Here is a 23,255-nt window from a genome sequence, read left to right on the forward strand (position 1 = left end):
CACACACACACACCTGTAAGAGGCAATGACCACAGCGGCGCTGACGGAACGGTTTGGATTGTGGAATCATGTCCTGTTGCTCCTCGGTGAGGCCGAGAGTGAACTGCAACAAAGTGTGTATCGAAGTGTTAGAATAAAACTGAGGGAGAAAATATCATGGCTCTACAGACTTATTATACTTAATAAATATGAAATAATGCCACAATATGATCGCGTTTAGTAGCCCATGATAGATATGTACTGTACTGTTCATTTGTGTGTATCAGAGTTATGGACAAATCTGCAATTATTTATGACAATTTAGAAATATCTGGTTCACATCAGATGGCTCCAGAAGGTTCCAGGTTCAAACCCCATTACCACCAAGTTACCACTTTAGGAGCCTTAAGCAAACCCTTAACCTATTAACATTCAGACGTATAATGAGATAAAAAAAAAAAAAAAGGAATTCGCTTTAGAAATTGGCATTTGCCAAATGCTGTGAATATATACAGTATATAGAGCAAATATTCTTGTCTGTGGTTTTTATACATTTTCTATCTAAGCCATGGCTTCTCTCGCATAAATCAAAATACCGCAGTGCTGCAACTGGATACTACAGGCTTCCAATCTGACCGTTACAAATGCAATTACAGCTGTGAATAGCAGATTCCAGCCATCAAGCACTGGCCTAAAAAGCAAAAAATGCTTCCTGGAATTATAAATGCTAAAAAAAATAAGTTTAATTGTGTTATCTTTTTTTTTAACACAGGTTTTGTCCCCTTGATGATTTCCAAAAACATCAAAAAAAAGACAGGAATGCTATTTAAGACAAAAAAAAAAAAATGCAGACAGGTAAACGTTAGTTTTGTTTCGAAATGTACGCGAAAGTGTGCACCGCTGGTCTTTACGTCTCTTTGTAGAATCTGTTACCGTTCGCTCGCGTCTCTTTCTTTTCAGCCAAGTTTCCTTATCAAATATTTTACCAAGCCCTAGTCATGTGACTCGAGTACACCTTTGGGAAACGTTTGAGAATAATTTGCATGTTACATTTTTTTTTTTTAGTTTAACGTATTATTTTGGGGGATTGTCATGCTATAATTTATAAATAAATAAAGCCATTTAAATGAGAATACATTTAGTTTTAAACACATCTACTGCAGAGGTGTGTATTAGCGCTGCATGCTTCATTAAAGCATATAAAACAGCTTGGAAACATGACTGCTCTGCAGTAGTGTCGTATAGCAGATCTGGCTGGTTTCTTTGTTTCAGGCAGTTTACATTTCTCCAATTAACTCTGCGTCTTTTCCTCATGAGGCATGCAGAGATTCACCAGCAGGGATGAGATCAGTTCAGGGATAACGCTGGTGGCTCATGGTTTTACACCACAGCCTTAGTTTCCCAACACAGATAAAGTAAATGAACAGTGTTTCTGCAGAGGAGTCAGTGCCACTAGTGCAGGCACCATTTTAGGAAGCCCTTCTGACACACAAGCCAGTCTTTTTGTTGAGGCAATGAAATGTACAGCCACCAAAGACTCTGTAACTCATCTTGTCATACATACATATTATAGATCAGTAGAGTGTGTTCTATAAAAAAGTCCCATCACTCAGTAGCTGCTGTTCATATAATCGTAATAAAACCTGAATGTGTATGAAAGGTGTTACCTGGAGGTCGCAGTCATCAGCCAGCACGAACCCGGGATCCATTAGTGACACAGCGAAGTAGAGCAGCACAGAAAGCAGCACGAGGAGCACGAAGAGTACGGGCAGCGTGAGTCGACCTGCCTCTTCCTCTCTACGGAGATCTGTTTGGAGAAAAAAATATATTGGATTGATTTAAATTAGATTGATTGATTGGGTGAATAGATGGATGGATGGATTTGATTGATTGGATGGATTGATTTATGGATTTATTGATTGGATGGATGGATTTGATTGATTGGATGGATTGATTCCATCCATGGATTGATTGATTGATTGAATGATTGGATGAATGGATGGATGGATTTGATTGATTGGATGAATAGATGGATGGATGGATTTGATTGATTGGATGGATTGATTTATGGATTGATTTATTGGATTAATTGATTGGATGGATGAATGGATGGATTTGATTGATTTGATGGATGGATGGATTTGATTGATAGATTGAATGGACAGACTGATTGAACTTTAACAAAAAAAAATTATTTCATCATTAAACATTCTGTGTTTATATAACCCTTAACTGACTATTGCAAATATGTCACTATAAACTATATATAACATGACCCTCCCCGTATGTAGGCCTTTCAAAGAATAACATTCTATGCTGTAGCAATAGGAATTTCCTTCACAGGAAGTAAGAGGTCCAAATGTTCATATGTCCAGGATGACAACAAAACGCATAAAAGCAGCCTACACGTGAAGATCCCTACCCCCAAACCTCACTTAACACCTCTGGAATTAATTAGACTGCTATCACTGGATAACTTAATTAATGGCTACATGAGCAAAAAATTTCCAAGCAACATTCCAGAATATGAAGGAATGCCTTCCCAAAAGGCTTGTAGAGATAGGACATGGCAGTGATCGTGGTAATTTTTATCTGTTCCTACGAGGTGAACTACTGATGTAAATGTGTGTGTAATAAACCTTATTTAAAACTCTTACCACAATGCCGTGTCTGATGCACTCAGACCATAACCGTGATCACCACAGAGCAGAAAGTAATTGCAATTCTGGAGTTTCTTTCCTCTGATAGGGGGAGTGCAGGGTGTTTAACAAATCACACATAGCAATAGATAGATTATATACACAGCAAGTCTCCATGATGAAACTGACAATGATTGGAGGTGTAACTAATAAACCGGCACTCGATGTCTGACTGAGCTGCATTAAGTAGTCATGAATAATGCATCTGGACAGATTGGAAAAACACCAGTGTGGGGCCCTTCTTTAACTGTCCAGTTTAGGTGAGTGTATGCCCACTGTAGCCTCAGATTCCTCTTCTTAATTGACAGGAACTGAACTTGCTGAGGGCCACAACAAAGTATCTCATTTTTACACCTTAGTAAATCATGACCACGACATAGTATCTTATTCCCACAGCCTAGTAAATTATGACCACAACAAAGTATCTCATTCCTACACCTTAGTAAATCATGGCCACAACATAGTATCTCATTCCCACAGCCTAGTAAATCGTGACCACAAAAAGTATCTCATTCCTACACCTCAGTAAATCATGGCCACAACATAGTATCTCGTTTCCACGTCTTAGTAAATCGTGACCACAAAAAGTATCTCATTCCTACACCTCAGTAAATCATGGCCACAACATAGTATCTCGTTTCCACGTCTTAGTAAATCGTGACCACAACATAGTATTTAGTTCCTACACCTTAGTAGGTCACGGCCACAACACAGTATCTCGTTCCTACACCTTAGTAAGTCACGGCCACAATACAGTATCTCGTTCCTACTGTACACCTTAGTAAGTCACGGCCACAACATAGTATCTCGTTCCTACACCTTAGTAAGTCACGGCCACAACATAGTATCTCGTTCCTACACCTTAGTAAGTCGCGGCCATAACATAGTATCTCATTCCCACAGCCTAGTAAGTCGCGGCCATAACATAGTATCTCATTCCCACAGCCTAGTAAGTCGCGGCCATAACATAGTATCTCGTTCCTACACCTTAGTAAGTCGCGGCCACAATACAGTATCTCGTTCCTACACCTTAGCAAGTCGCGGCCACAACACAGTATCTCGTTCCTACACCTTAGCAAGTCGCGGCCACAACACAGTATCTCGTTCCTACACCTTAGTAAGTCGCGGCCACAACACAGTATCTCGTTCCTACTGTACACCTTAGTAAGTCACGGCCACAACACAGTATCTCGTTCCTACTGTACACCTTAGTAAGTCACGGCCACAACACAGTATCTCGTTCCTACTGTACACCTTAGTAAGTCGCGGCCACAACACAGTATCTCGTTCCTACTGTACACCTTAGTAAGTCACGGCCACAACACAGTATCTCGTTCCTACTGTACACCTTAGTAAGTCACGGCCACAACACAGTATCTCGTTCCTACTGTACACCTTAGTAAGTCACGGCCACAACACAGTATCTCGTTCCTACTGTACACCTTAGTAAGTCGCGGCCACAACACAGTATCTCGTTCCTACTGTACACCTTAGTAAGTCGCGGCCACAACACAGTATCTCGTTCCTACTGTACACCTTAGTAAGTCGCGGCCACAACACAGTATCTCGTTCCTACTGTACACCTTAGTAAGTCGCGGCCACAACACAGTATCTCGTTCCTACTGTACACCTTAGTAAGTCACGGCCACAACACAGTATCTCGTTCCTACTGTACACCTTAGTAAGTCACGGCCACGACACAGTATCTCGTTCCTACTGTACACCTTAGTAAGTCACGGCCACGACACAGTATCTCGTTCCTACACCTTAGTAAGTCACGGCCACGACACAGTATCTCGTTCCTACACCTTAGTAAGTCACGGCCCCGACACAGTATCTCGTTCCTACACCTTAGTAAATCATGGAAACAACATGGTATGTAGTGGCCACAACAAGGTATCTCGTTCCCACGCCTTAGTAAGTCACAGTCACAACATAGTATCTCGTTCCTACACCTTAGTAAGTCACGGCCACAACACAGTATCTCGTTCCTACACCTTAGTAAATCATGGAAACAACATGGTATGTAGTGGCCACAACAAGGTATCTCGTTCCCACGCCTTAGTAAGTCACAGTCACAACACAGTATCTCGTTCCTACACCTTAGTAAGTCACGGCCACAACACAGTATCTCGTTCCTACTGTACACCTTAGTAAGTCACGGCCACAACACAGTATCTCGTTCCTACACCTTAGTAAGTCACGGCCACAACACAGTATCTCGTTCCCACGCCTTAGTAAGTCACAGTCACAACATAGTATCTCACTGTTTATTCTTTACACCATTCTGTATAAACTCTAGAGATAGTTGGGAGGAAAAACCCCAAAAGATCAGTTTCAGTTCAGTTCTTCAACACTCGGACTAAATCCTATCACTATTCCATGCCTAAAGTCACTCGATCCACATTTCCTTACTTGTGATGTGATGTTGGATTAAATGATTAGCAGAAACATTGTTGTTTCCTTGTGCTATAAACGAGATAAACATACAGATGGACTCACCTGTGTCGTGCAGGAAGAGAATGAGCGTTATAACCCATGTTAGGAAAACATGAGCGGTTCTGACGAGAAATCCTGAGCCGAACACATTTTTAAACATCCTAGCATATTTAGAGGTACATTTTACACAGCCAGGGATAACAGTACTTTGTACAAACATTGAAATATCATCACAGGTCCGACATGTAGTGCAGCTCCCAGAGTCTGAACCTGGACTTCCGCTGTTTATGTCACGGCTCAGCCGCTGCAGATCAGCTTTCCTAAGCGCTGCCTGACTGACTCGCTCACGGTAGATCCACAAACTCCGCGCTAGGACGCTGTATGAGACGGCCACCCTAGTAATTAACTTAATATGTACTAACTTTTTATTATATTATAAATTATAATGCTTTAATTACACATAATCGTGTCTGTATAAAGCTTTTGGCTACTTCCGCTTTACTGGGTTGGTGACAAAATGAGCGCCTCCTATTGGGCAAAATCTGTCACGTGACCACCTGGTTGGTCCAAAGTAATGTTTAGATTGGCAAAAAAGAAAAAAAGAAAAAAAGAATTTAGTTTGTAAATAAAGAAATTGTTAACAAATTGATGCATAATAGATCATTTATTAAAGTCAGACTGCTTTTCTTCATCTCTCAAAATTCATGATTGTAATAATACATGTAAACAAATATGTATAAAAATCTCTTTTCAGAGGGTTTCATACTGCAGGTCCCTTCTTCCAAAGTCATTTGATTAAATATAAAAAGTTCAGAAAAATAATCTGAAATATACATTTAACTGTTGACATTATTTTCATTTAGCAGAAATGGGGATTTCAGGGTCCTGCCTTTGAGCAGCTTCTCCAGATCCTAAAAAACAGAAAGGAGAAAGAGTGTATGACTGTGTGTCTATATGTGCAAGTAAAAGTAAAAAAATAAATAAATCGATAAATGAATGAAAGAATGAGAGGTGAGATAGCCATATTAATAGCCCTTTTATGGGACCTGATATTCACTATCACTTTATTTGATATCTGTTGTGTAGATCTGTGTTTTCTTTTAATATTATGGATTTTAGTCCGTTCCAGAGCAAAGGTCTTAAGGCGAAATTTCATACTGCGAAATGCATTTCCCATAAGAAACAACGTAAATGTAGATAATCCGTTCCAGCTACCCCAAAATATTACTAATATTACCACTTTCCAACACTAAAATTATATTTTTGCATATATAAGAAGCAATCAAAATATTGGGAAAAGACAATGAAATTAAGTAAAATCTAAAATAAAAAGATGTTAAACCTTAATTTATGATTCCTCTTGGCATCAAATACTTAAAAAATGATGGTTCTGCATTTTTAGTCTTGCAAAACTTTCTCTCCAAATCACGAGGGGAACCCCAGTGATGCAAGGAGGTCAGCTGACCATGTTTAAAGAGAGCCATGAATACACCAGGAGGCCAACGCTCCATTGATGTTTATATGAATACGACTGGTCGCCATTTGCTTTCTAGCGCTGCATAAGACTGTGAATCCTTCTGCCTCTTTGTGAATACATTAAAATTGTATTACTCACCATTAGGGCAGATTGACTCATAAAGCCAGTGAGGCCCATTCAATACTCCCGCACAACCCCACACTGTACATCCATTCACATACAACCCATAATTTTGTATATAGTTGTAAATAGTCATATTACGTGCAGTGCAGTGTCAGTTTTGTATAATACACTATAAGGTTTGGTATATCAAGTGTTCGTGTGTCTTTTGTGCTCTTGGACTTTGTTAACACCAGCAGACGAGATAAAAAGTTCTCTGTTTGTGTAATCTTACAAACATTCTTGGGACCGATGATGCTATGTCATCACTAAATAAAAAAACAACAACACACACACACACAAAAAAAAGTGATGCAAAATAATTCTGATCGGCAACCAAAGGTACACACAACTAGATGCAAGGAAGTACACACAACCAGCTTATTCGCACGTATGCGGAAGATGCTTCGCATTCCAAAGCAAAATTTTTTGCAAACCTTTAGTTTTTCAGGTGGAAATTCGCAAGGCGAGGCTTTTTGTGCTGAGATACCACTGTATAGGAACTTATTTAACATGATCCCATTCAAATCATCAGCTAGTTAGTAAAGGTGCAACTATACACAAAATTCAGTTCAACATAACTGATAAAGTACTAAACATACATTACACTCTCACTCACTCGTTGTCTTTCCCCTTTATCCTGTATACAGGGTCGCAGGAAGCCAGAGGATGGCGTGCCAGTCCATCACAAGGCACACACACACACAAACACACTACCCATGCAAACTCCATGCACAATTGAACCAGGACCCTGGAGGTGCGAGGCGAAAGTGGTAACCACTAAGCCAACGTGCTGGCAATGTATGGAACAATTTAACAATAACTGATCATGTCGGATTTAAGGCTAGTTCTCAGGCCAGGGTTTTCAGATTTTGGCAATCTCAAAATCAGACAACCCCCATAGCTTCTCCTGATTTGGGATTTAAAAAAAAATGCTTGTAACTACTTGTTTAGGAAAGTGATTGTAGGCTTGAAATAATTTAAATATACATTTCACTTTATGTAAGGTGATTAGTAATTTATCATAATTATGCAGTCATTTTAATTTATAACGAGTATATTATCATTCTACAGTCAGTTTTAATATACTGCTTGATGTGCAAATGTTTAAAAAATTTGATGGCTTAAACATGAAATGATTTTATTTTCTAAATGATGCAGAAGGCCTTTCCATTTGTGACCGCTTATTTCTTTCTTAATGTAGATGAAGTATTATTTGAAGAAACAAAGTAGATGTTATACGTGATAAGTGCTAAACCTTCACTATATAAAGAATGATACATGGTAGATGGTTAGAGGTAAGCGATCGTCAAATCTCATAGAGGAAGGAATTATTATCTCAGATTCCTCACCTCTCCAAAATAAGACACGAGTGGAGAGATCTCACAAATTGCTGGAGGGTCACCATCTTGAGCTGTCCTGTAGATTAAACAAAACTTCAGCCAATATTTACCAATGCGCTTCCATTTTTGTAAAGTGTTCATACGTGTTTAAAATATTACTGGAGAATTTTGCAAGAGACCGAGTTATGTAAATTCCTCTTAATATCTAAGAAAAGTTTAAAATACTTTAATAAAAAAATCGAAATAAATGATACATCTAATACTTCCAGACACGTGATTCGGATTCTCGATGCTGGCACCTGTATTCTGAAGTAATGGGGTTGTCGTGCTCATCCACGAAGACAGCTTTGGCTTGCAATGCCCAGCGATAGTGCTGAGCCAACAGAGAGCGCCTCACTGTGGTCGGAGTGTCGACGGCCGCACCGTCCGCGTTTTTCAGAGGCGAGAACTCGTCCTCCCTCAGAACCTCAAAGGCAACAAATTTCCTGCAAACAGGAGGAAGGCGCTGTTATATCGTAGCACTAGATAAAAAAAAAACTACCTGTAACATTAACACGAATAACACGAGTAATGAAGATTCACTTTGAAAACTGGAAGACGTCAAAGACAAACTTCTCCATTTTTATTCCGTTCGGTTTCGTAGGTTTCACAAGATTACCCTGATCATCCACAAACGGCACCTTCTTGATGGCTACATGCTGCTTCAGTTTCTCCTGAAAATTCCTGAAAAAAATAAAAATAAATTTCAGGCAAAAGTTTACAAATTGCTATTACAGGGTAAATGAAATGCTTTCGCAGTGAAAAGTGAAAACATCTGATGTATGGAACTATTTCACAGTTTCTATAGGGACAGCAGACTAATCCCTGTTCTCTGATAAAGGTTTCATATACCACGTGAAACTAAGAAATCTGACTCATAGATTATGCAGAACAGAGTTAAACCACCGCCGTAGCAAAAAAAAAAAAAAACTCCTAGGCTAGCACAAATCTGTAACAGCTTTGGAATGACCAAAGAAAAATAACAAATACTCACTCACTCATCGTCTATACCGCTTTATCCGTTGTATAGGCTCGGAGGAACCTGGAGCCTATCCCAGGAGACTTGGAGCACGAGGCAGGTCGGTGCCCATTCGTTCATACACTCATTCACATATTATGTGCGATTTGGTAACAACAATTAGCCTAATCTGCATGTCTTTGGACTGTGGGAGGAAACTGGAGTACCCAGAGGAAACCCACCAAGCACTCCCTCCCGTGTCAGCCAAGCAAAAGTGTTAAATATAACAGTAACTAATACTGAGCTTCAGTATTAAATAAATGTCTACTAGATAACTGTTCTGTTTTTTCCAAGTTTCAGCTAGGAACTTTCATTTACATGCATCGGCATGGTGGATTAGAGGTTAGCACTGTCGCCTTGCACCTCCAGGGTCAAGGGTTTGATTCCCACCTTGGTCTGTGTTTGTGGAGTTCACACGTTCTCCCTGTGCTTGGTGGGTTTCCTCCGGGTACTCTAGTTTCCTCCCACAGTCCAAAGACATGCAGGTTAGTGTGTGAATATGCATGTGAGTGTGTTTAGATGTGTGTGTCCTGCGATGGATTAGCACCTGCCTCGTAGCCTAAGTCTCAGGGGATAGGCTCCAGGCCCCCCCGAGACCCTGTATACAGGAGAAAGTGGTATAGACAATAAGTGAGTGAGTGAGTAATGAGGTCCGAAAGCAAATTATAGAGGAGAAACATTATCCATGTCTATGCCTTTTTTTTTTTTATATAGTACATAAAGTCATCAAACCCAATAAATAAAAAGTAAGTAATAATATACACAGTGTCACTCACAGGGCCACTTCCCGCAGGAAGTCTCTGGTGAAGAAGTGATTGCAGATGTTTCCAGCGTTGTACACTAGCTCTCCGCCCGGGTGGCGCTGTTCTGCAATCTTGGGCTCCAGCTCGCTGTATTCCACCACCTGGTACACCCCATCTACGCGACACACTACACCCACAGGCTCGGACGGATACGCCTTCTCTACCACCTCAGCAACACGGAGGGAAAACAAAGAATTATACATGTTACTTTAGCTTTACACACAGCGCCTGCACACATAATCGAAAACACTTATCTGTCGAGATTAACTTTTACTTTTTTTAAAGGTAAAGTGCAGGTTAATTTGTTTTATTTTTACTTTATATTTTGTATGAATGATTTTTATGTATTAATTTTTTTGGGCTGTGGAACGAATAATTTGAGTTTGCATTATTTCTTATGGGCTTATTGGTTTGCGAGCGTTTTGAAATATGAGCCCGCTTCCGGAAGGAATTATACTCGTAATCCAAGGTTCCTTTGTATTTATTATTATACAATCGCATCATATAGAGAAAATATTATTATGCAAAGCCTAGGATCTGAAACTGTTCCGGATGTAGTGAAACTACTACTCTTTCTACTATGATACCTGGAAAGACTAGAAAAGCAAAGAAAAAAAAAAAAACACGAATAATTCTAGAGAGTTTTGTCTCTGAATACTGAGCCAATAAAATATCAGAGACCGACAAAGACAAGGTCCTGCCACACAAGTCCCTTTGACACTGAGCAGCATCAGTATTGATAAGAAACCTTATAAAAGGGAGGTGGATGGGCTGGCAACAACAATCTTATCCCTAGTGGCATGAAGACAAAGCAGATGGTTAGTGGACATGATTAGAAAAATTCAACACGGCTACGATACTCTAAACAGATGGAACTCTTTTCCCCATGGCCTTCAGTGTGTCCCAACTTTAGCCATTTTCTAATCGTGTTTTCGATTGAGTGGCTCCTCTACTGCACTTTTACTGCCTCGCCGGCCAACTTACAGTACAACTGCACTATAGTTGTGTTACTGATCTTTTCTCTTTCTCAATTAGTTTTAATTACCATGATGTTTTTTTTAACAAATGTAATTGTATTTTATAAATAAAAGTGTTTTATGTTTAGCTTTTCTTTAATTTGAGAATATGGGAACAAATATTTCTGCATGTGAATTATCTTTGTACTGCGTGTCATTTAGTATTAACAGTTACAGTAGTAGGATTGGTCAAATCAATACCTATCCAAACTCACGTCTCACTAACCCTCCAACAATGTGAGAAAACGATGGCAAAAAGTAAAACCCTCATATTAAAGATGTATGTTCATTTATACCTTAGCACCACAGTCAGCTCCTTTTTTCACGCAGAAGCCAATGAACAGTGGATCAGCCAGTTTAACCAGTATATTGTCGACACAGTAAACATGAAGATACTGCACGCCCCTTCTCTCCATATCTTCTAAGATCTTGTTGTCTAAAAGAGCACGATAAAGGCCTCCATTTCCATCTAAAACAAACAGACATTTGTTTAAGCATTAAATATGAATAAAAATATAATATATAATAATATTTGGGTAAAAGCTTCATTGAAACAGCATGACGCCGTTTTTAAGGTTAATAATTGTGCACGTTGTAATTGTGTATTTGATTGTTTTGCAGATGTTTATCCAGTTACATCAACGTTGCATATATGAAAAATATTTTATACCCGGAGCCATCGCTATCTTATTCTTCTTTTCCAGAATAACCTTCCCATCAAAGCCGACAGCCGGGATCATCCTCTGCTCGAACATCACCACGTTGGAACGTTCCAAGTCAAAGTAGCTGTGCTCTTTGAAGAACTTCTCTGTGGGCTCCAGGGTGAACTCACTGGTCATTATATACCTGTATATAACAATGAAAGGATGGCGTTATAGTATTTATGGATTTCGGGAGATTTATAAACGTGCCTAAGGAAAATGAAAGTAAATTCACCAAGGCACTGTACACTTGGTACCACACTTCGCACTCGCCAACTCTTGCACCTTCCGAATCCGCTCTGCTTGGATCTGATACAAAGTTTTGCCACTCGGTAACCCGACGTCGTACATCCCCTTAGGATACGCCACTCCGAGTCTGGTTCCCTGCCCGCCAGCTAATAGCAGCACGGCCACTTTGTTTTGGCCTATCTGTGAAAACCCTAAGTAAAAAAAAAATGATTAGTTACAACACCTTTCAATTTACTTCCTTATAACTCGGAATAAACGCACCCTGTTACCGTCACCTAGCTCTGTTATACTTTAAGCACATTTTTCCAACACCACAGTCAAAACAGACTGTTGTTTTTTTTTTTTTGCTGTACCAAGAAAACATTAATGTACAGGTTCTCACTTATACCGCTTTATCCTGTATACAGGGTCGCAGGAGACTTGGGGCACAAGGTGGTGATAATCCATCACATACATACTACGGGCACTTTGGAATCACTGCATGCACCTGGAGGTTTGAGGTGACGACCCTAACCTAATGTTCAGGTTATGTCAGGTTATTACTACACACAGCAATAAGAGTTTAGGAGGGGTCACATGATCTCTTAAATACATTCTCATCCTTGATTTTTCCCCCCCTTATTTATTTATACCTTAAGTATTTATATACAAGCCTTACATTTTTATTTTATTCATTTTCATCCATTTTATGGAAACTCTCTTATTATTATTATTTAATATTTTTACAGTTATTTTTTGGCATTCTTTAATTTTCTTAAAAATAAGTAAATAAAATTATGAACCGGAAAAGGAAATCATGACAAAACAAAGTTAAGAGGAAAAATATAACCATGCAAAAAAAATATATTGGTTAAATAAATAAATAAATAAATAATATAGAAATAAACATGCCTAACAGCATAAAAAATAGTTGAATGTAATAAACAGGATGGGAAATGCACTGACATTAAATCTGTTGTGTAAGTGAGGGGTAAGTAGAGTCGCACCTTCCTCCTCCCAGTCCCGCAGTGAGCCCCGGTCACTCCTCCGCACCCCGCCGACGAACTCGGGCTCCACCGGCTCCATGCGCCCGCGCAGCCGCTCCTCCTCCTCCCGCCCTCCCGCGGCTCGGCTCGCGGCCTCGGCGGCGCTCCGGCAGTGTCTCTGCAGCTCCGCGGGCTCCAGCGCGCGCAGCTCGGCCAGAAACGCGCTCCTCTCCTCCGCCGAAAGCTCGGACCAGAACCGCAGGACGTGGCTCTGACCAGCCGACTCCAATCTCACTTTAACGTCTTCAAACGACAACATGGTTCTGGACACGGTGTTATCAAACACTGGCGGGACTGTTACGAGAACACACTCACACACACACACACTCACACACACACCTTCTTCTGCTCTGGTGTCTCACCTGACAGACTGACTGCCACACTGACCCTCCTCCGCTCAGGAGGCTCAAGAACTGTCTTATTCGCGTTTTTTTTTTTATGTCACAGTTCCACCTTAAATAGTGATATTATTGTACCTATAGGGGGCGCACATCATCTTGTATGGAGTTTTGTTCTTTAAATAAATAAATAAATGTAATAAATTGACCAATTGTAGTGTGTAAATGTATTTTACCTGCAAAAACAGCCCTTCTTTTTTAACCCTAAACAGTATCATATTATGCTCAATTAAAAAATATTTAAAATGTTAAATATTTCAAAGAATCCCAAAATAAAGGCTATTGCAAAATGCTCTATGGGTGGCTTTTGGCCGGGTTTTGGGGCATTGGATGGGAATTAAACGGGGCCTCTCTATACATTTGGAAAAAGGAACACTTTGTAAATTATTTTCTGAATCAGGGCTCTGCTGTGAAGATTATGACGCCCTGGTGCAGATCATGACCCTCTTGTGCTGACTATGACGCCCTTGTGCTACCATTATCTGCAAATGGATTGTGTGGTCAACTCGCTGCCGTTCCTCATGCTGCTCGAATGTTTCAGCAGCGCTTCCATATGCACTACTGAACTGTTACATAATTTTTTTAGTTGCCATATTTAACTTAAATACCTGATGACGCTGCCTATTATTGCATTCGTTGTGTAACGCCTGTGACACGCTCACAGTATGAAATAAATGTTTTTGATGATGCTGCCTGCTGTTAAACCAGGGATTTAATGGAACTACCTGCGTAAACACTGCTAACACCAGCCACCAATGGAAAAATATGCAAAAAAAAAAAAAGATCAGTGTCTCCATCTAGTAACCACACTTTCTTGTACCAAGGTTTACGCAGCTGTGCCATTTCACATGCTAGGTTGCTATGTTTTGCGTCACATCTTTTACATGCTCAATTTTGTTAACACAGCCCCTTAACCAGTAAGTTCAGAGGAGTAGTGCACTACTCCATTTTGTGCAACATGTTATGATAATTGGGTGGTGTGGTGGCTTATTGGTTAATACTATCGCCTTGCACCTTCAGGGTCCGGGTTTGAGTCCCGCCTCCGGGTATGCGTGCATGGAGTTTGGATGTTCTCCCCGTGCTTGGTGGGTTTCCCCATGTACTCCAGTTTCCTCCCACAGTCCAAAGACAAGCGGATTAGGATAATTGGCGTTCCCAAATTGCCCGTAGTGTGTGTGTGTGAGAATGAGCTTATGTCTGCTCTGCAATGGATTGGCACCCCGTCCAGGGTGTACCCCACCTCGTGCGCCCTTAAATGTCCTCACTTTCCACTTTGCCCATAGTGTGGGATTGGATGTGTAAAGGAGTGTGCCTGTGCAATAAGATCCATCCTTACATGATGTTTTGTGTCTGTGACTCCAGGGTGTCCCCTAACGTCCCTACACAGGATACACATGGAAAATTAATAAATGAATGAATGAGTGTATGGATGAATGTGTTATGGTTTTCTGCAGTGCATTAATGTCCCAGGTTATGCTCAGCATAATCCCAATAAAGGATTGACCAGGATAATGGGTCTTAAGAATGACATTAAGACTAATGAGTGTGTGCTTCCTCTCCAGGAGAGACAGCGTGTCATTTAAGGAGGAACGGTGAAGTCGGGCAGTTAACCAACTTCTGCCTCTCAGCTGGAACTCGTGACTGGTGCGGGTGAGGGGAAAAAAGTTAAAAAAAAAACATAGAGTGAGGCGAACTGAACGGCTGACTAAACTTTCCAGAAACCCACAACGTTCAGAAGAAGCAGCTGGTTTGTGTTTGTGACGAGGATAAACCCGATATACGTGACGTTTTTCTCTTATTTCTCGGTTAAACACAATAAGCTCACTTCCGCTACTCACTAAAGTCATGTGACCGCTCGTGCTGGGGCGCGTGCTCTTGTCTAGCTGGTTTAGGTGGAGTAAATGTACAGTACAGCAGTGGTGTAGTTTACCTGAGACACAGGTGTACACAGTACTAAACAACACAGTTATAGTATACTTAATGGCCATTACTATTATTGTGTGTAAAAACAAAAACATAGATTATTAAAATTAAATCCAAATGATGGAACCATCCATCCATCCATCCATTCAGGAACCGTGGAGGTCTATGGAGACTATTGTATTTATTCCTATTTTTACGACAACATTCTCATACTACGGTAACGCTGATTAGCCTAACCTGCATGTCTTTGGACTGTGGGAGAAAACCAGAGGTGGGACTTAAACCCAGACCCTGGAGGTGCAAGGTCACAATGTTAACCACCAAGCCACAATGCCACCCATTATAATTTCCCCCTAATTAAAAGGACTACAAGCCCCTACTGTGTTCTTATCAGTGTTGGGTGACCTTTGGCAGGGTTTCTGCTCTAATGTAGTTTGTACGATTCCCACCTCAGGGTCTGTGTGTATGGAGTTTGCATGGTCTACCCGTGCTTGGTGTGTTTCCTCTGGATACTCTGGTTTCCTAATTGATGTTCCTATTTAGCCCATAGTGTGTGTGTGTGTGTGTGTGTGTGTGTATGCCCAACGATGGATTGGCACTCCATCCAGGGTGTACCCTGCCTTGTGCCTTAAGTACTCTGGGATAGGATCCAGGCCCCTGTGACTCTATATACAGGAGAAAGAGTTATAAATAGTGGGTGAGTAATAAAATACGATAGAGATAAACTAAATATATGACAAAAATAAATTAAGGTTTCTCCCACAATTCTCTTCCTGGGTTATGGTTGTCAGGTGTCCAGTGCATTAGGAGTAACTTGGCGAAGAAGGGAGGAAAAAAGGGGAAATGGGTGGTTAACACAACTTAGTTTGTTTCTGTCTTCAGTTTACAGCAGCTATATGTACGTAGTGTGTCAGTGTGTGAGGGGAGGGGTGTGTAAGCCAGGGTATAGCTCTGGGAAAGAAGCTGAGTCTCTTAGTGTGTCCCTGAATGTCCTGTATCTTTTGACGGAAGAAGAATCAAACTATGTCCTGATTGGGTAGCATGGTTTCCACAATGCTCCGTGTAGTTTTTACAACCTGGGCTAGGTCTCTCCGGTTCCCTGCAGTGCAGAGAATGCTCTCTATTGTGCTCCTGTGGAAATACACACACACATTAAGAGCTGAGAAGGTCCTTTGGCTTTCTTGAGCATTCTCAGAAGGAAAGTAGGCAGAGGTTTTACGCTGGATGCCCTTCCTGACGCAACCCTCCCATTTTATCCGACTTGGGACTGGCACTGCATGCAGTGGCTGAGGTTTGGTCATTGTTTGGGAATCAGACTTTTCACATGGCAGGCAAGAACCCCTTACTTTATTGTTCTGTAATTTTTATTGTCTTTATTATTTTGGCAGGTGGAGCTTTAGACTGGATGTAAGAATGCTGCCATCTCCTGGCTTGACACACTGAATCGTCTCCTCTTGCTTTATAGTGAGATAAACATTCATCTCATTGGTCATGCTGCAATCCTGATTCTGACATCCTCTGCAGGTTTAATTAAGCGTCTTCCTCCATACCATTTCTTCATCCCTTTTGAATCTAGTGCTTAATTGTTCAAACTCGCCATTCATCCTACTTTCATTTCATTCTCTCTGGAGTGACTTCCATTTAATGATATATTGATCCCACTCACTCGTTCTCTGTGTCATTTATCCTGTACAAGTAGGTTAAATAATTAATTATTAATAAAACACTATCTATCTATCTATCTATCTATCTATCTATCTATCTATCAATCAATCAATCAATCAATCATGCATTTTGTTTATGCTGTTCTACAATGCTCGGTAGTAATACTGGCACCCTTTATGAACATTCTTTATATAAATATATTAACAAAAGAATAAGATTTTCAAGAAGTGATATTTTGTGCTCAAACATATATTTAATTTTTTAGGCAAAAATTTTTTTTTTTTTCATTTAAAGCAGATACATTTTTGAAGGTTTTCTATAACCCCCCTTCCCCCCAAACTATCAGAAGCCTTAGAATAAATGTCCTTCTATAATGAATAACTCAATAAGTTGAGGCACTTGTATAAATATTGACTTTTTTCCTACTACTATTATAGATATTCTCGTGACCCTATCCTATTAACCTTTTTTTTAAATGATTGATGATTTTCCTTGTTAAACAAGGTCAATTTTTTTTTACTTATATCTATTACGTCTGGAGGGCACTGTGAATAATCACCAGTAAAGACGTACATTATAGAAATAATTGTCCAGCTTATGGGGCAATGGCTACGTCTTTGTTGACTAAGTGTGAGGGTTGAGTGGGGGTGTATGGAGATTGAAGTTAGCTAGCTGACTAGCTGAGGGCTGGCAGATGTTCAACCTCAAAATAGAATGGTTTATACAAAGTTTATCTTTTTATTTATTCACAGTGATTTTTGTGAGCTTTTGGACACACACTTTATGATGACAGAGTATACTGTGTGTATACTTTCTCTTTGCATGTACACTCTATTAATATGAAAAAGATGACTAAATATCATCCCTCATTCACTCATTTATCGTCTATACCGCTTTATCCTGTATACAGAGTCACAGGGACTTGGAGCCTATCCCAGGAGGCTTAGTGCTTATATACAAATAATACTTATTTATATTGAATTGTGCAAAACAAACCATAAGACACAGATATTGGAAACTTGGTCAACCCCTTGCCACAGAACTGAGCTGAGCCCAAGTGGCCCTATGGTGGTGCTATAGCACAAGTCTTTTGCCTGCCTTTTGGTCCATATCACCTGAACAACCAGTTCTACGAAAAATGCTTCAAGAACCATTAGCCCACTTTAATTTTTTTTTTCTTTTTTGCAAATTTTTATAGAATGCAAAAACTCTTTTTATAAAATGGTTTTATATTTGACATATTGTCACAAATGTGTTGTGAATAATTAATATTATTAAGATGCTGTCTCTCTTCAAGGTGGAGACAAAACAGAACAATTACTGCATTTCATCTTTACTGTATATATGCAATATACAACTGTTTATGAAAATTGATCAGTCATTTTAAATGTTTGAAGGAAGCACAGAAAAGAAAACATTAATTTCTTTTCAAGTCCGCCAAGAGTTTTTTGTTTTCTCCCCGAGTTTGGTGCATTTTTTCCCACAGTCCTATAACATGGAGATTCTATATTGGAGTTTTACGATTGCCCACAGTGTGTCAGTGGGAGGGCGAGTCTGTGTGTGTGCCCTTTGATGGACTGGAACATCATCCAGCTTGTATCCCGTGTCATGCCCCTAATCCCCTGGGATAGGCTTCAAACATCCTGTGACCCGATACAGGATAAAATTGGTGCAAAATTACAACCTGTGTAAATGTACAGTACATGTTAAAGAATATCAGAAGCACCATTTTATTCACTCATAAGCATACCAAAAAAAAAAGTGCATGTCCTAGATGAGACTGTAACAGGAGACGTGTGAATAGTTGTCGGACACTTCATGTATGCTGAGTGCCAAGAACTTATTTAAAGTTGCTTGTACTGTATTGGACTAAGGAAGGATGTGTGATGGCGGTGGATATAAGGTCCAATTTGGAAAATGCTGTTCCTTGTCTATAACTGTTGTCCTGGCTGCCAACTGGCAATCATTCTTATGGCTCCATATCAAAAGTGCAATATTACTAATAAGGTTACAAAAAAATATTTGATTTGTAACCGCTCAGTCCTTTGATATTCAGGAAACAATCCAGAATCATTGCTTTGGAATAAGAATATCTTTATTGAACTTTGTTCTTATATAAACATAAATAGACTTATTCTACATTTATTCACTTTAGGCATTATGTCAGGGACATCACACACTCCAGTACACACTTGCATTGATTATTACAACATTTTAGCTCAGTGCCATTTGAGCCTTGGGGTACAGATATTAACATACAGTCTCGAAGGAGAATTGCATTTCTGATTACAAGCTTAGACATGTACAATCAGACTTCTTTTAATGCACATCTGAAGGTTTTCTCTACATGTAAACAGTAAACACCTCTAGCCTAATTACATTATTTCTAGTAATGTGACCAGAGGTTCTCATTCTCAGACACCCCATGTGTTTTAAAGCAGCATTCTAGTATATTTTCCAGTTTATTCTTTTGCAAAAGCAGTACAGTACATATAATAAAAGGCTACTGGACGCTGGCTGCTGAAATTAAGGCGCTACGTAGCATACACATCAGGCAGTGTGGTCTTGTACATTTGAGTAATATTGAAGTACACCATCAATCTGCGTCTCTCAATCAAGCAATCACATCTAGCATACAGGCTGCCTCGGATTAGAGACAAGTGCAAAATGCAACAGTAGAAGCAGAGGCATAGACTATCTTGCTTCATCAGTTGTACACAGCGCACACACATGCATAGAAATAATATTAATAATTTAAAAGCAGGGGAAAATACTGCTTCAGTACTTACTAAGACAGGTACAGAATTCAAATCTTTTTTTTTTCTTCTCCCCCTTTTCCTTTTTTTATTTCGGGAATCTGCAACTAGCTTTACTGTGCAATTTTTTTTCAAGTTGAAACACGCTAATTGGTCTAACGTTTGAAATTATAGCATGAATGTAGTATGGTGTTTGTCGAAAGTTACTGCGTAACCGCCTTCTTCACCTTATAATCCTACACTAGATCTGTATGCCAATTAGAAACCACTTTTAATTTATCTGATGTTCTAAAAATGCACAAATATAATCAAATATGAAGCATGATGATTTCAATCTTAGTATCACTATAGTATAGTAAACTTGCTCTGTTTGATGAATTGATAGACTTTTAGCAGCACAGAATCTGAACATCTAATATAAGTAAATAGCCTGTAGTTGTGGAAAAACGTTCATCTGTAGTGACTTGTCGTTCACCAAGACGGCAACTTTTGTTTTTGTTTATTTGTTGTAAGATACCGGAGCAACTAAGCTCACCTCAAATTTTAAACATGTCTGGACAGAATTCTAATCTAAAATACAAATATAGCCATATTAAATCTATAAAATGTTTAAGGAGCAGGGGTGGAAAATAAAATCTTTTCTGGAGTTACTATATCATGATAAAGCTGTGTTGTCTAACACATCCTGGACAAACAGATCCTTCTCAAACATTTGATTCATCCATTTCCCCCCCTACATACAAATACCCTTTCAGTCCTTCTTGCTCTCATTCCAGTATGTACTCTAAAGTTTCAAGTGTGTATCCCATAGATAACCCTTAAGTTCCTGAGGTTTTTTTTTCCTTTTTAAAGTCAGTTCTGTTCTCGAAACACAATACAAGGACGAAGACATGCTTGCGCACTAACACTGCCGTGAGAATAAAATGTAAAAGGCAAGACATCACACATAAGGTGCAAAACAGCAACTTGATTCTGAACTGATTGATTTGAAATTTAAGTGAGAAAATTCATGAACAAATTTTTAAACTATGTTCCTCTTACAGAAACTATAGCTTTTACATCAAAAGGTCACTCAAGACTTTTCTTAACCTAAATCAGCTCATCATCCAGATTGGTGAAGGTGATTAGTAGCGGACATAAAGTACCCAATTACCAAATGTGATAATGAACGCAAACACAAAAACAAAGTCTTTGTACCAACCACATTTAAGTATTAAATCTGCTGCGTACACATACTGTCTAACTTATTTCTTATAACAAAATAAATAGGATGTTTACATCATTTATAACATTAACACATGGAAGAAAAAAAAAAACCCATGATGGATTATGATTTTTACATCAGCTACATAGACTGCTGATTGTTCTTGAAGGAACCTAGTGGGTCTGCACAGGATAACACCTAAAGTATATTAATAAATTAAGTAAGACAACAATGATGATGTAGTGCTTAAATATATGAAATGGAGAGTAGGACTTGGTGCGCTGGTTTTAGGCTCTTGGCTATTCAACACTGCCACCTACTGGATAAAAAGAGCACAAATGAGCAGCTAAAGAATCTTTATCCCTTTAAGACACAATGAACAGTGGTGCATCTTCTTGGTCCAAAGTCAAAACAGGTTAGGACATCTAGAGGAGATGGATTCTGAGGTGTAAAAACACGTCCAACCCATCCATGTCCTGGGCTCTTAGTGTTCTTTGGTCCCTACCCTCCTTGGCCCCGCTGGCATTCACAGAATGAGAACATCGACTCAAACCTCAGGGTTTGCTACCCAAGATTGCCTTGTCCCTTTCTCTCCTCAGTGCCAGGTCCATTTCGCATCCCGACAAAATTTCAAAAGAGAAAAAAATAATAATAAATAAAATAATAAAAGGTCTTTCACCGGGATTGGACACCTAGTGTGATTTTTAGATTCTCGTATACCACGTAGCTGATGCTGACTGCAGGGATGACCTTCATGAAATTGGGTGCAAGGCCTCGGTAGAGCCCCATCGCGCCTTCCGTCCGCACGATATGTCTGAACAAACTGCTCATCGTCATCTGAGGTGATCCGTCCAATGAAGCTGCTGAATAGAGACAGACACAGAGACTTTAGTGAAAGGTTGCGTCGAATCATTTTAAACTAGGCTTTAACACTCGGCCGGTTTCTCAAGTCATTTTGTTGTCGTGTGTTTTAGTATTATAATCATCTCTGTTCTTGCAGACACTGTTGAAAATCAATTTACTCTGTTGCTTTTTAAAGTTCACATATCCAGATATGGTGATAAAGTGTGACATGACCCATGGCGATCGATGCAGCCAATTGATTGACGTCTGTTGACCGTAGATATGACGCAAACTGGTCAAGGTAAACAGTCCCTGTAGTGAAAGCAATGTCTGGGTGAATGAGTGTGTGAAAGGATTCGCGCGCTTCTACGTCACTGGGAGCGAAAAAAACAACCAAAAAAAAAAAAAAACGTGTGGAGAATCGAATTTTCGGTACAAGGAAAATACTACGCAATGCTAATGGTGTACAACATACTTTTGTTTACGGTTATTCCATCGATAGGATTCAAGAGACTTACCTTGAGCCTGCATGCGCGTCCTAACCAGTGCTAACGGGTAACTGGCTAATTGGCCGCAAGTGCTGGACATGGTGCCGCAGGCCAGCAGGACGAACACGCCAGGGTCCGCGCTGTTTGTGGCATACATCTGTAGCCACGAGTTCTTTAGAGTCTGTTAGAAAGAAAGCATTGAGATAGGAACATACTGAAAGTCTTGTTCATACAAATGTCTTGCTTCCTAAACCCTAAGCATAAACTTTGCAATTAATATTTACAGTATTAAGTAGTGTTTATTTTATAAAATCAAAGTTCCATGAATTTAACTGCATCATCGCAAATATTTAAACGATATTTTATACAGTATTTAAATGATTACTCCAGTATGCTTGAACACCACAAGTAATTAAATATGATGGGGTTCCTATAAATTACATTGAGAATAATGGATGCAGATAGAAATTGCTTTTTTGAGCAAATAGATTTCTTTCTTGGTTTCTCGTATAATATGTTGATATTAAAGCACGTAAAGTAACTGTGCAGAAGCTAAAAGAAATGTTACCTCATAGACAGCCAGGTCTATTCCAGCGTAGGGGATGATGCCGAGCATGTTGGGGATGTAGCCCTTGTAAAACGCTGCTAATCCCTCCTTCTGAAATATGCGTTTGGCGCTGTCCATGATGCCGGAGTACTGACCCGTCTTTCCAAGAGCGAGACGAGTCTTTAAAACCTTTAAGAAACACAAGAGTCTTGATTTGAACCTTTTCCAGAACCTTTTAGAATTACAGCTACTTTAGGTAATGAAGTTTCAAATCATTTAAGCAGGTTCTCTAGCCCACTTTGCACTATTCTCTCACCTCCATTGGGTAGATGCTGCTCTGCGCAATGGCACCAGCCAGAGATCCTGCGACCAGCCTCTCCAGAATTCCCAGTGTCTCCTGATTGCTTCCGATTAGTCGCTTTATCTGAAAAGGATAAAAGCAAACAAAATTAATACATGATCTGAACTGATGTTAGAGCCTTCT

General features: G+C 39.7%; 3 protein-coding genes across 6 annotated transcripts in view; all 3 read right to left on the reverse strand.

Moving 5' to 3' along the window:
- The window catches only part of zdhhc12b (zinc finger DHHC-type palmitoyltransferase 12b), a 10,214-nt gene extending 4,607 nt beyond the window's left edge, over positions 1 to 5,607 (reverse strand). The window contains exons 1-3 of the mRNA XM_053485244.1: positions 5,181 to 5,607; positions 1,647 to 1,786; positions 14 to 103 (exon numbers count right to left, since the gene is read on the reverse strand). Coding sequence (XP_053341219.1) covers positions 14 to 103; positions 1,647 to 1,786; positions 5,181 to 5,337 — 387 coding nt within the window. The 5' untranslated portion in view covers positions 5,338 to 5,607. The remainder of the gene's footprint in view (positions 1 to 13; positions 104 to 1,646; positions 1,787 to 5,180) is intronic.
- A 155-nt stretch (positions 5,608 to 5,762) lies between these two features.
- uap1l1 (UDP-N-acetylglucosamine pyrophosphorylase 1, like 1) lies at positions 5,763 to 13,359 on the reverse strand. The gene is made up of 9 exons (XM_053485995.1): positions 12,909 to 13,359; positions 11,909 to 12,113; positions 11,643 to 11,818; positions 11,269 to 11,441; positions 9,930 to 10,123; positions 8,679 to 8,819; positions 8,396 to 8,581; positions 8,106 to 8,172; positions 5,763 to 6,028 (listed from the first exon to the last, which is right to left on the reverse strand). Exons 1-9 carry the CDS (start codon positions 13,204 to 13,206, stop codon positions 5,954 to 5,956), a joined length of 1,515 nt encoding a protein of 504 aa, XP_053341970.1. The 5' UTR covers positions 13,207 to 13,359; the 3' UTR covers positions 5,763 to 5,953.
- A 7,518-nt stretch (positions 13,360 to 20,877) lies between these two features.
- Positions 20,878 to 23,255, reverse strand: part of slc25a25b (solute carrier family 25 member 25b) — a 29,418-nt gene continuing 27,040 nt past the window's right edge. For 2 of the 4 annotated variants that reach the window (XM_053485499.1, XM_053485501.1), the window contains exons 7-10: positions 23,088 to 23,195; positions 22,793 to 22,960; positions 22,255 to 22,405; positions 20,878 to 21,753 (exon numbers count right to left, since the gene is read on the reverse strand). In XM_053485499.1, coding sequence (XP_053341474.1) covers positions 21,569 to 21,753; positions 22,255 to 22,405; positions 22,793 to 22,960; positions 23,088 to 23,195 — 612 coding nt within the window. In that variant the 3' untranslated portion in view covers positions 20,878 to 21,568. Of the gene's footprint in view, positions 21,757 to 22,254; positions 22,406 to 22,792; positions 22,961 to 23,087; positions 23,196 to 23,255 lie in introns of all 4 variants that reach the window. The other 2 variants (XM_053485498.1, XM_053485500.1) reach the window with 1 other exon arrangement.

This window comes from Clarias gariepinus, chromosome 24 (assembly GCF_024256425.1).
Source record: "Clarias gariepinus isolate MV-2021 ecotype Netherlands chromosome 24, CGAR_prim_01v2, whole genome shotgun sequence".
NCBI classification, from domain to species: Eukaryota; Metazoa; Chordata; class Actinopteri; order Siluriformes; family Clariidae; genus Clarias; species Clarias gariepinus.

Bases quoted from the DNA above. Each gene is read 5' to 3' on its own strand.
- uap1l1 (XM_053485995.1), bottom strand. From the start codon at position 13,206: ATGTTGTCGTTTGAAGACGTTAAAGTGAGATTGGAGTCGGCTGGTCAG. The intron at 11,442-11,642 runs GTATAAAATATT...TGTTTGTTTTAG, and splicing joins TAAGATAGCGATGGCTCCGG to ATGGAAATGGAGGCCTTTAT. The intron at 8,582-8,678 runs GTGAATCTTCAT...TCCTGTTTGCAG, and splicing joins GACGTCTTCCAGTTTTCAAA to GAAATTTGTTGCCTTTGAGG.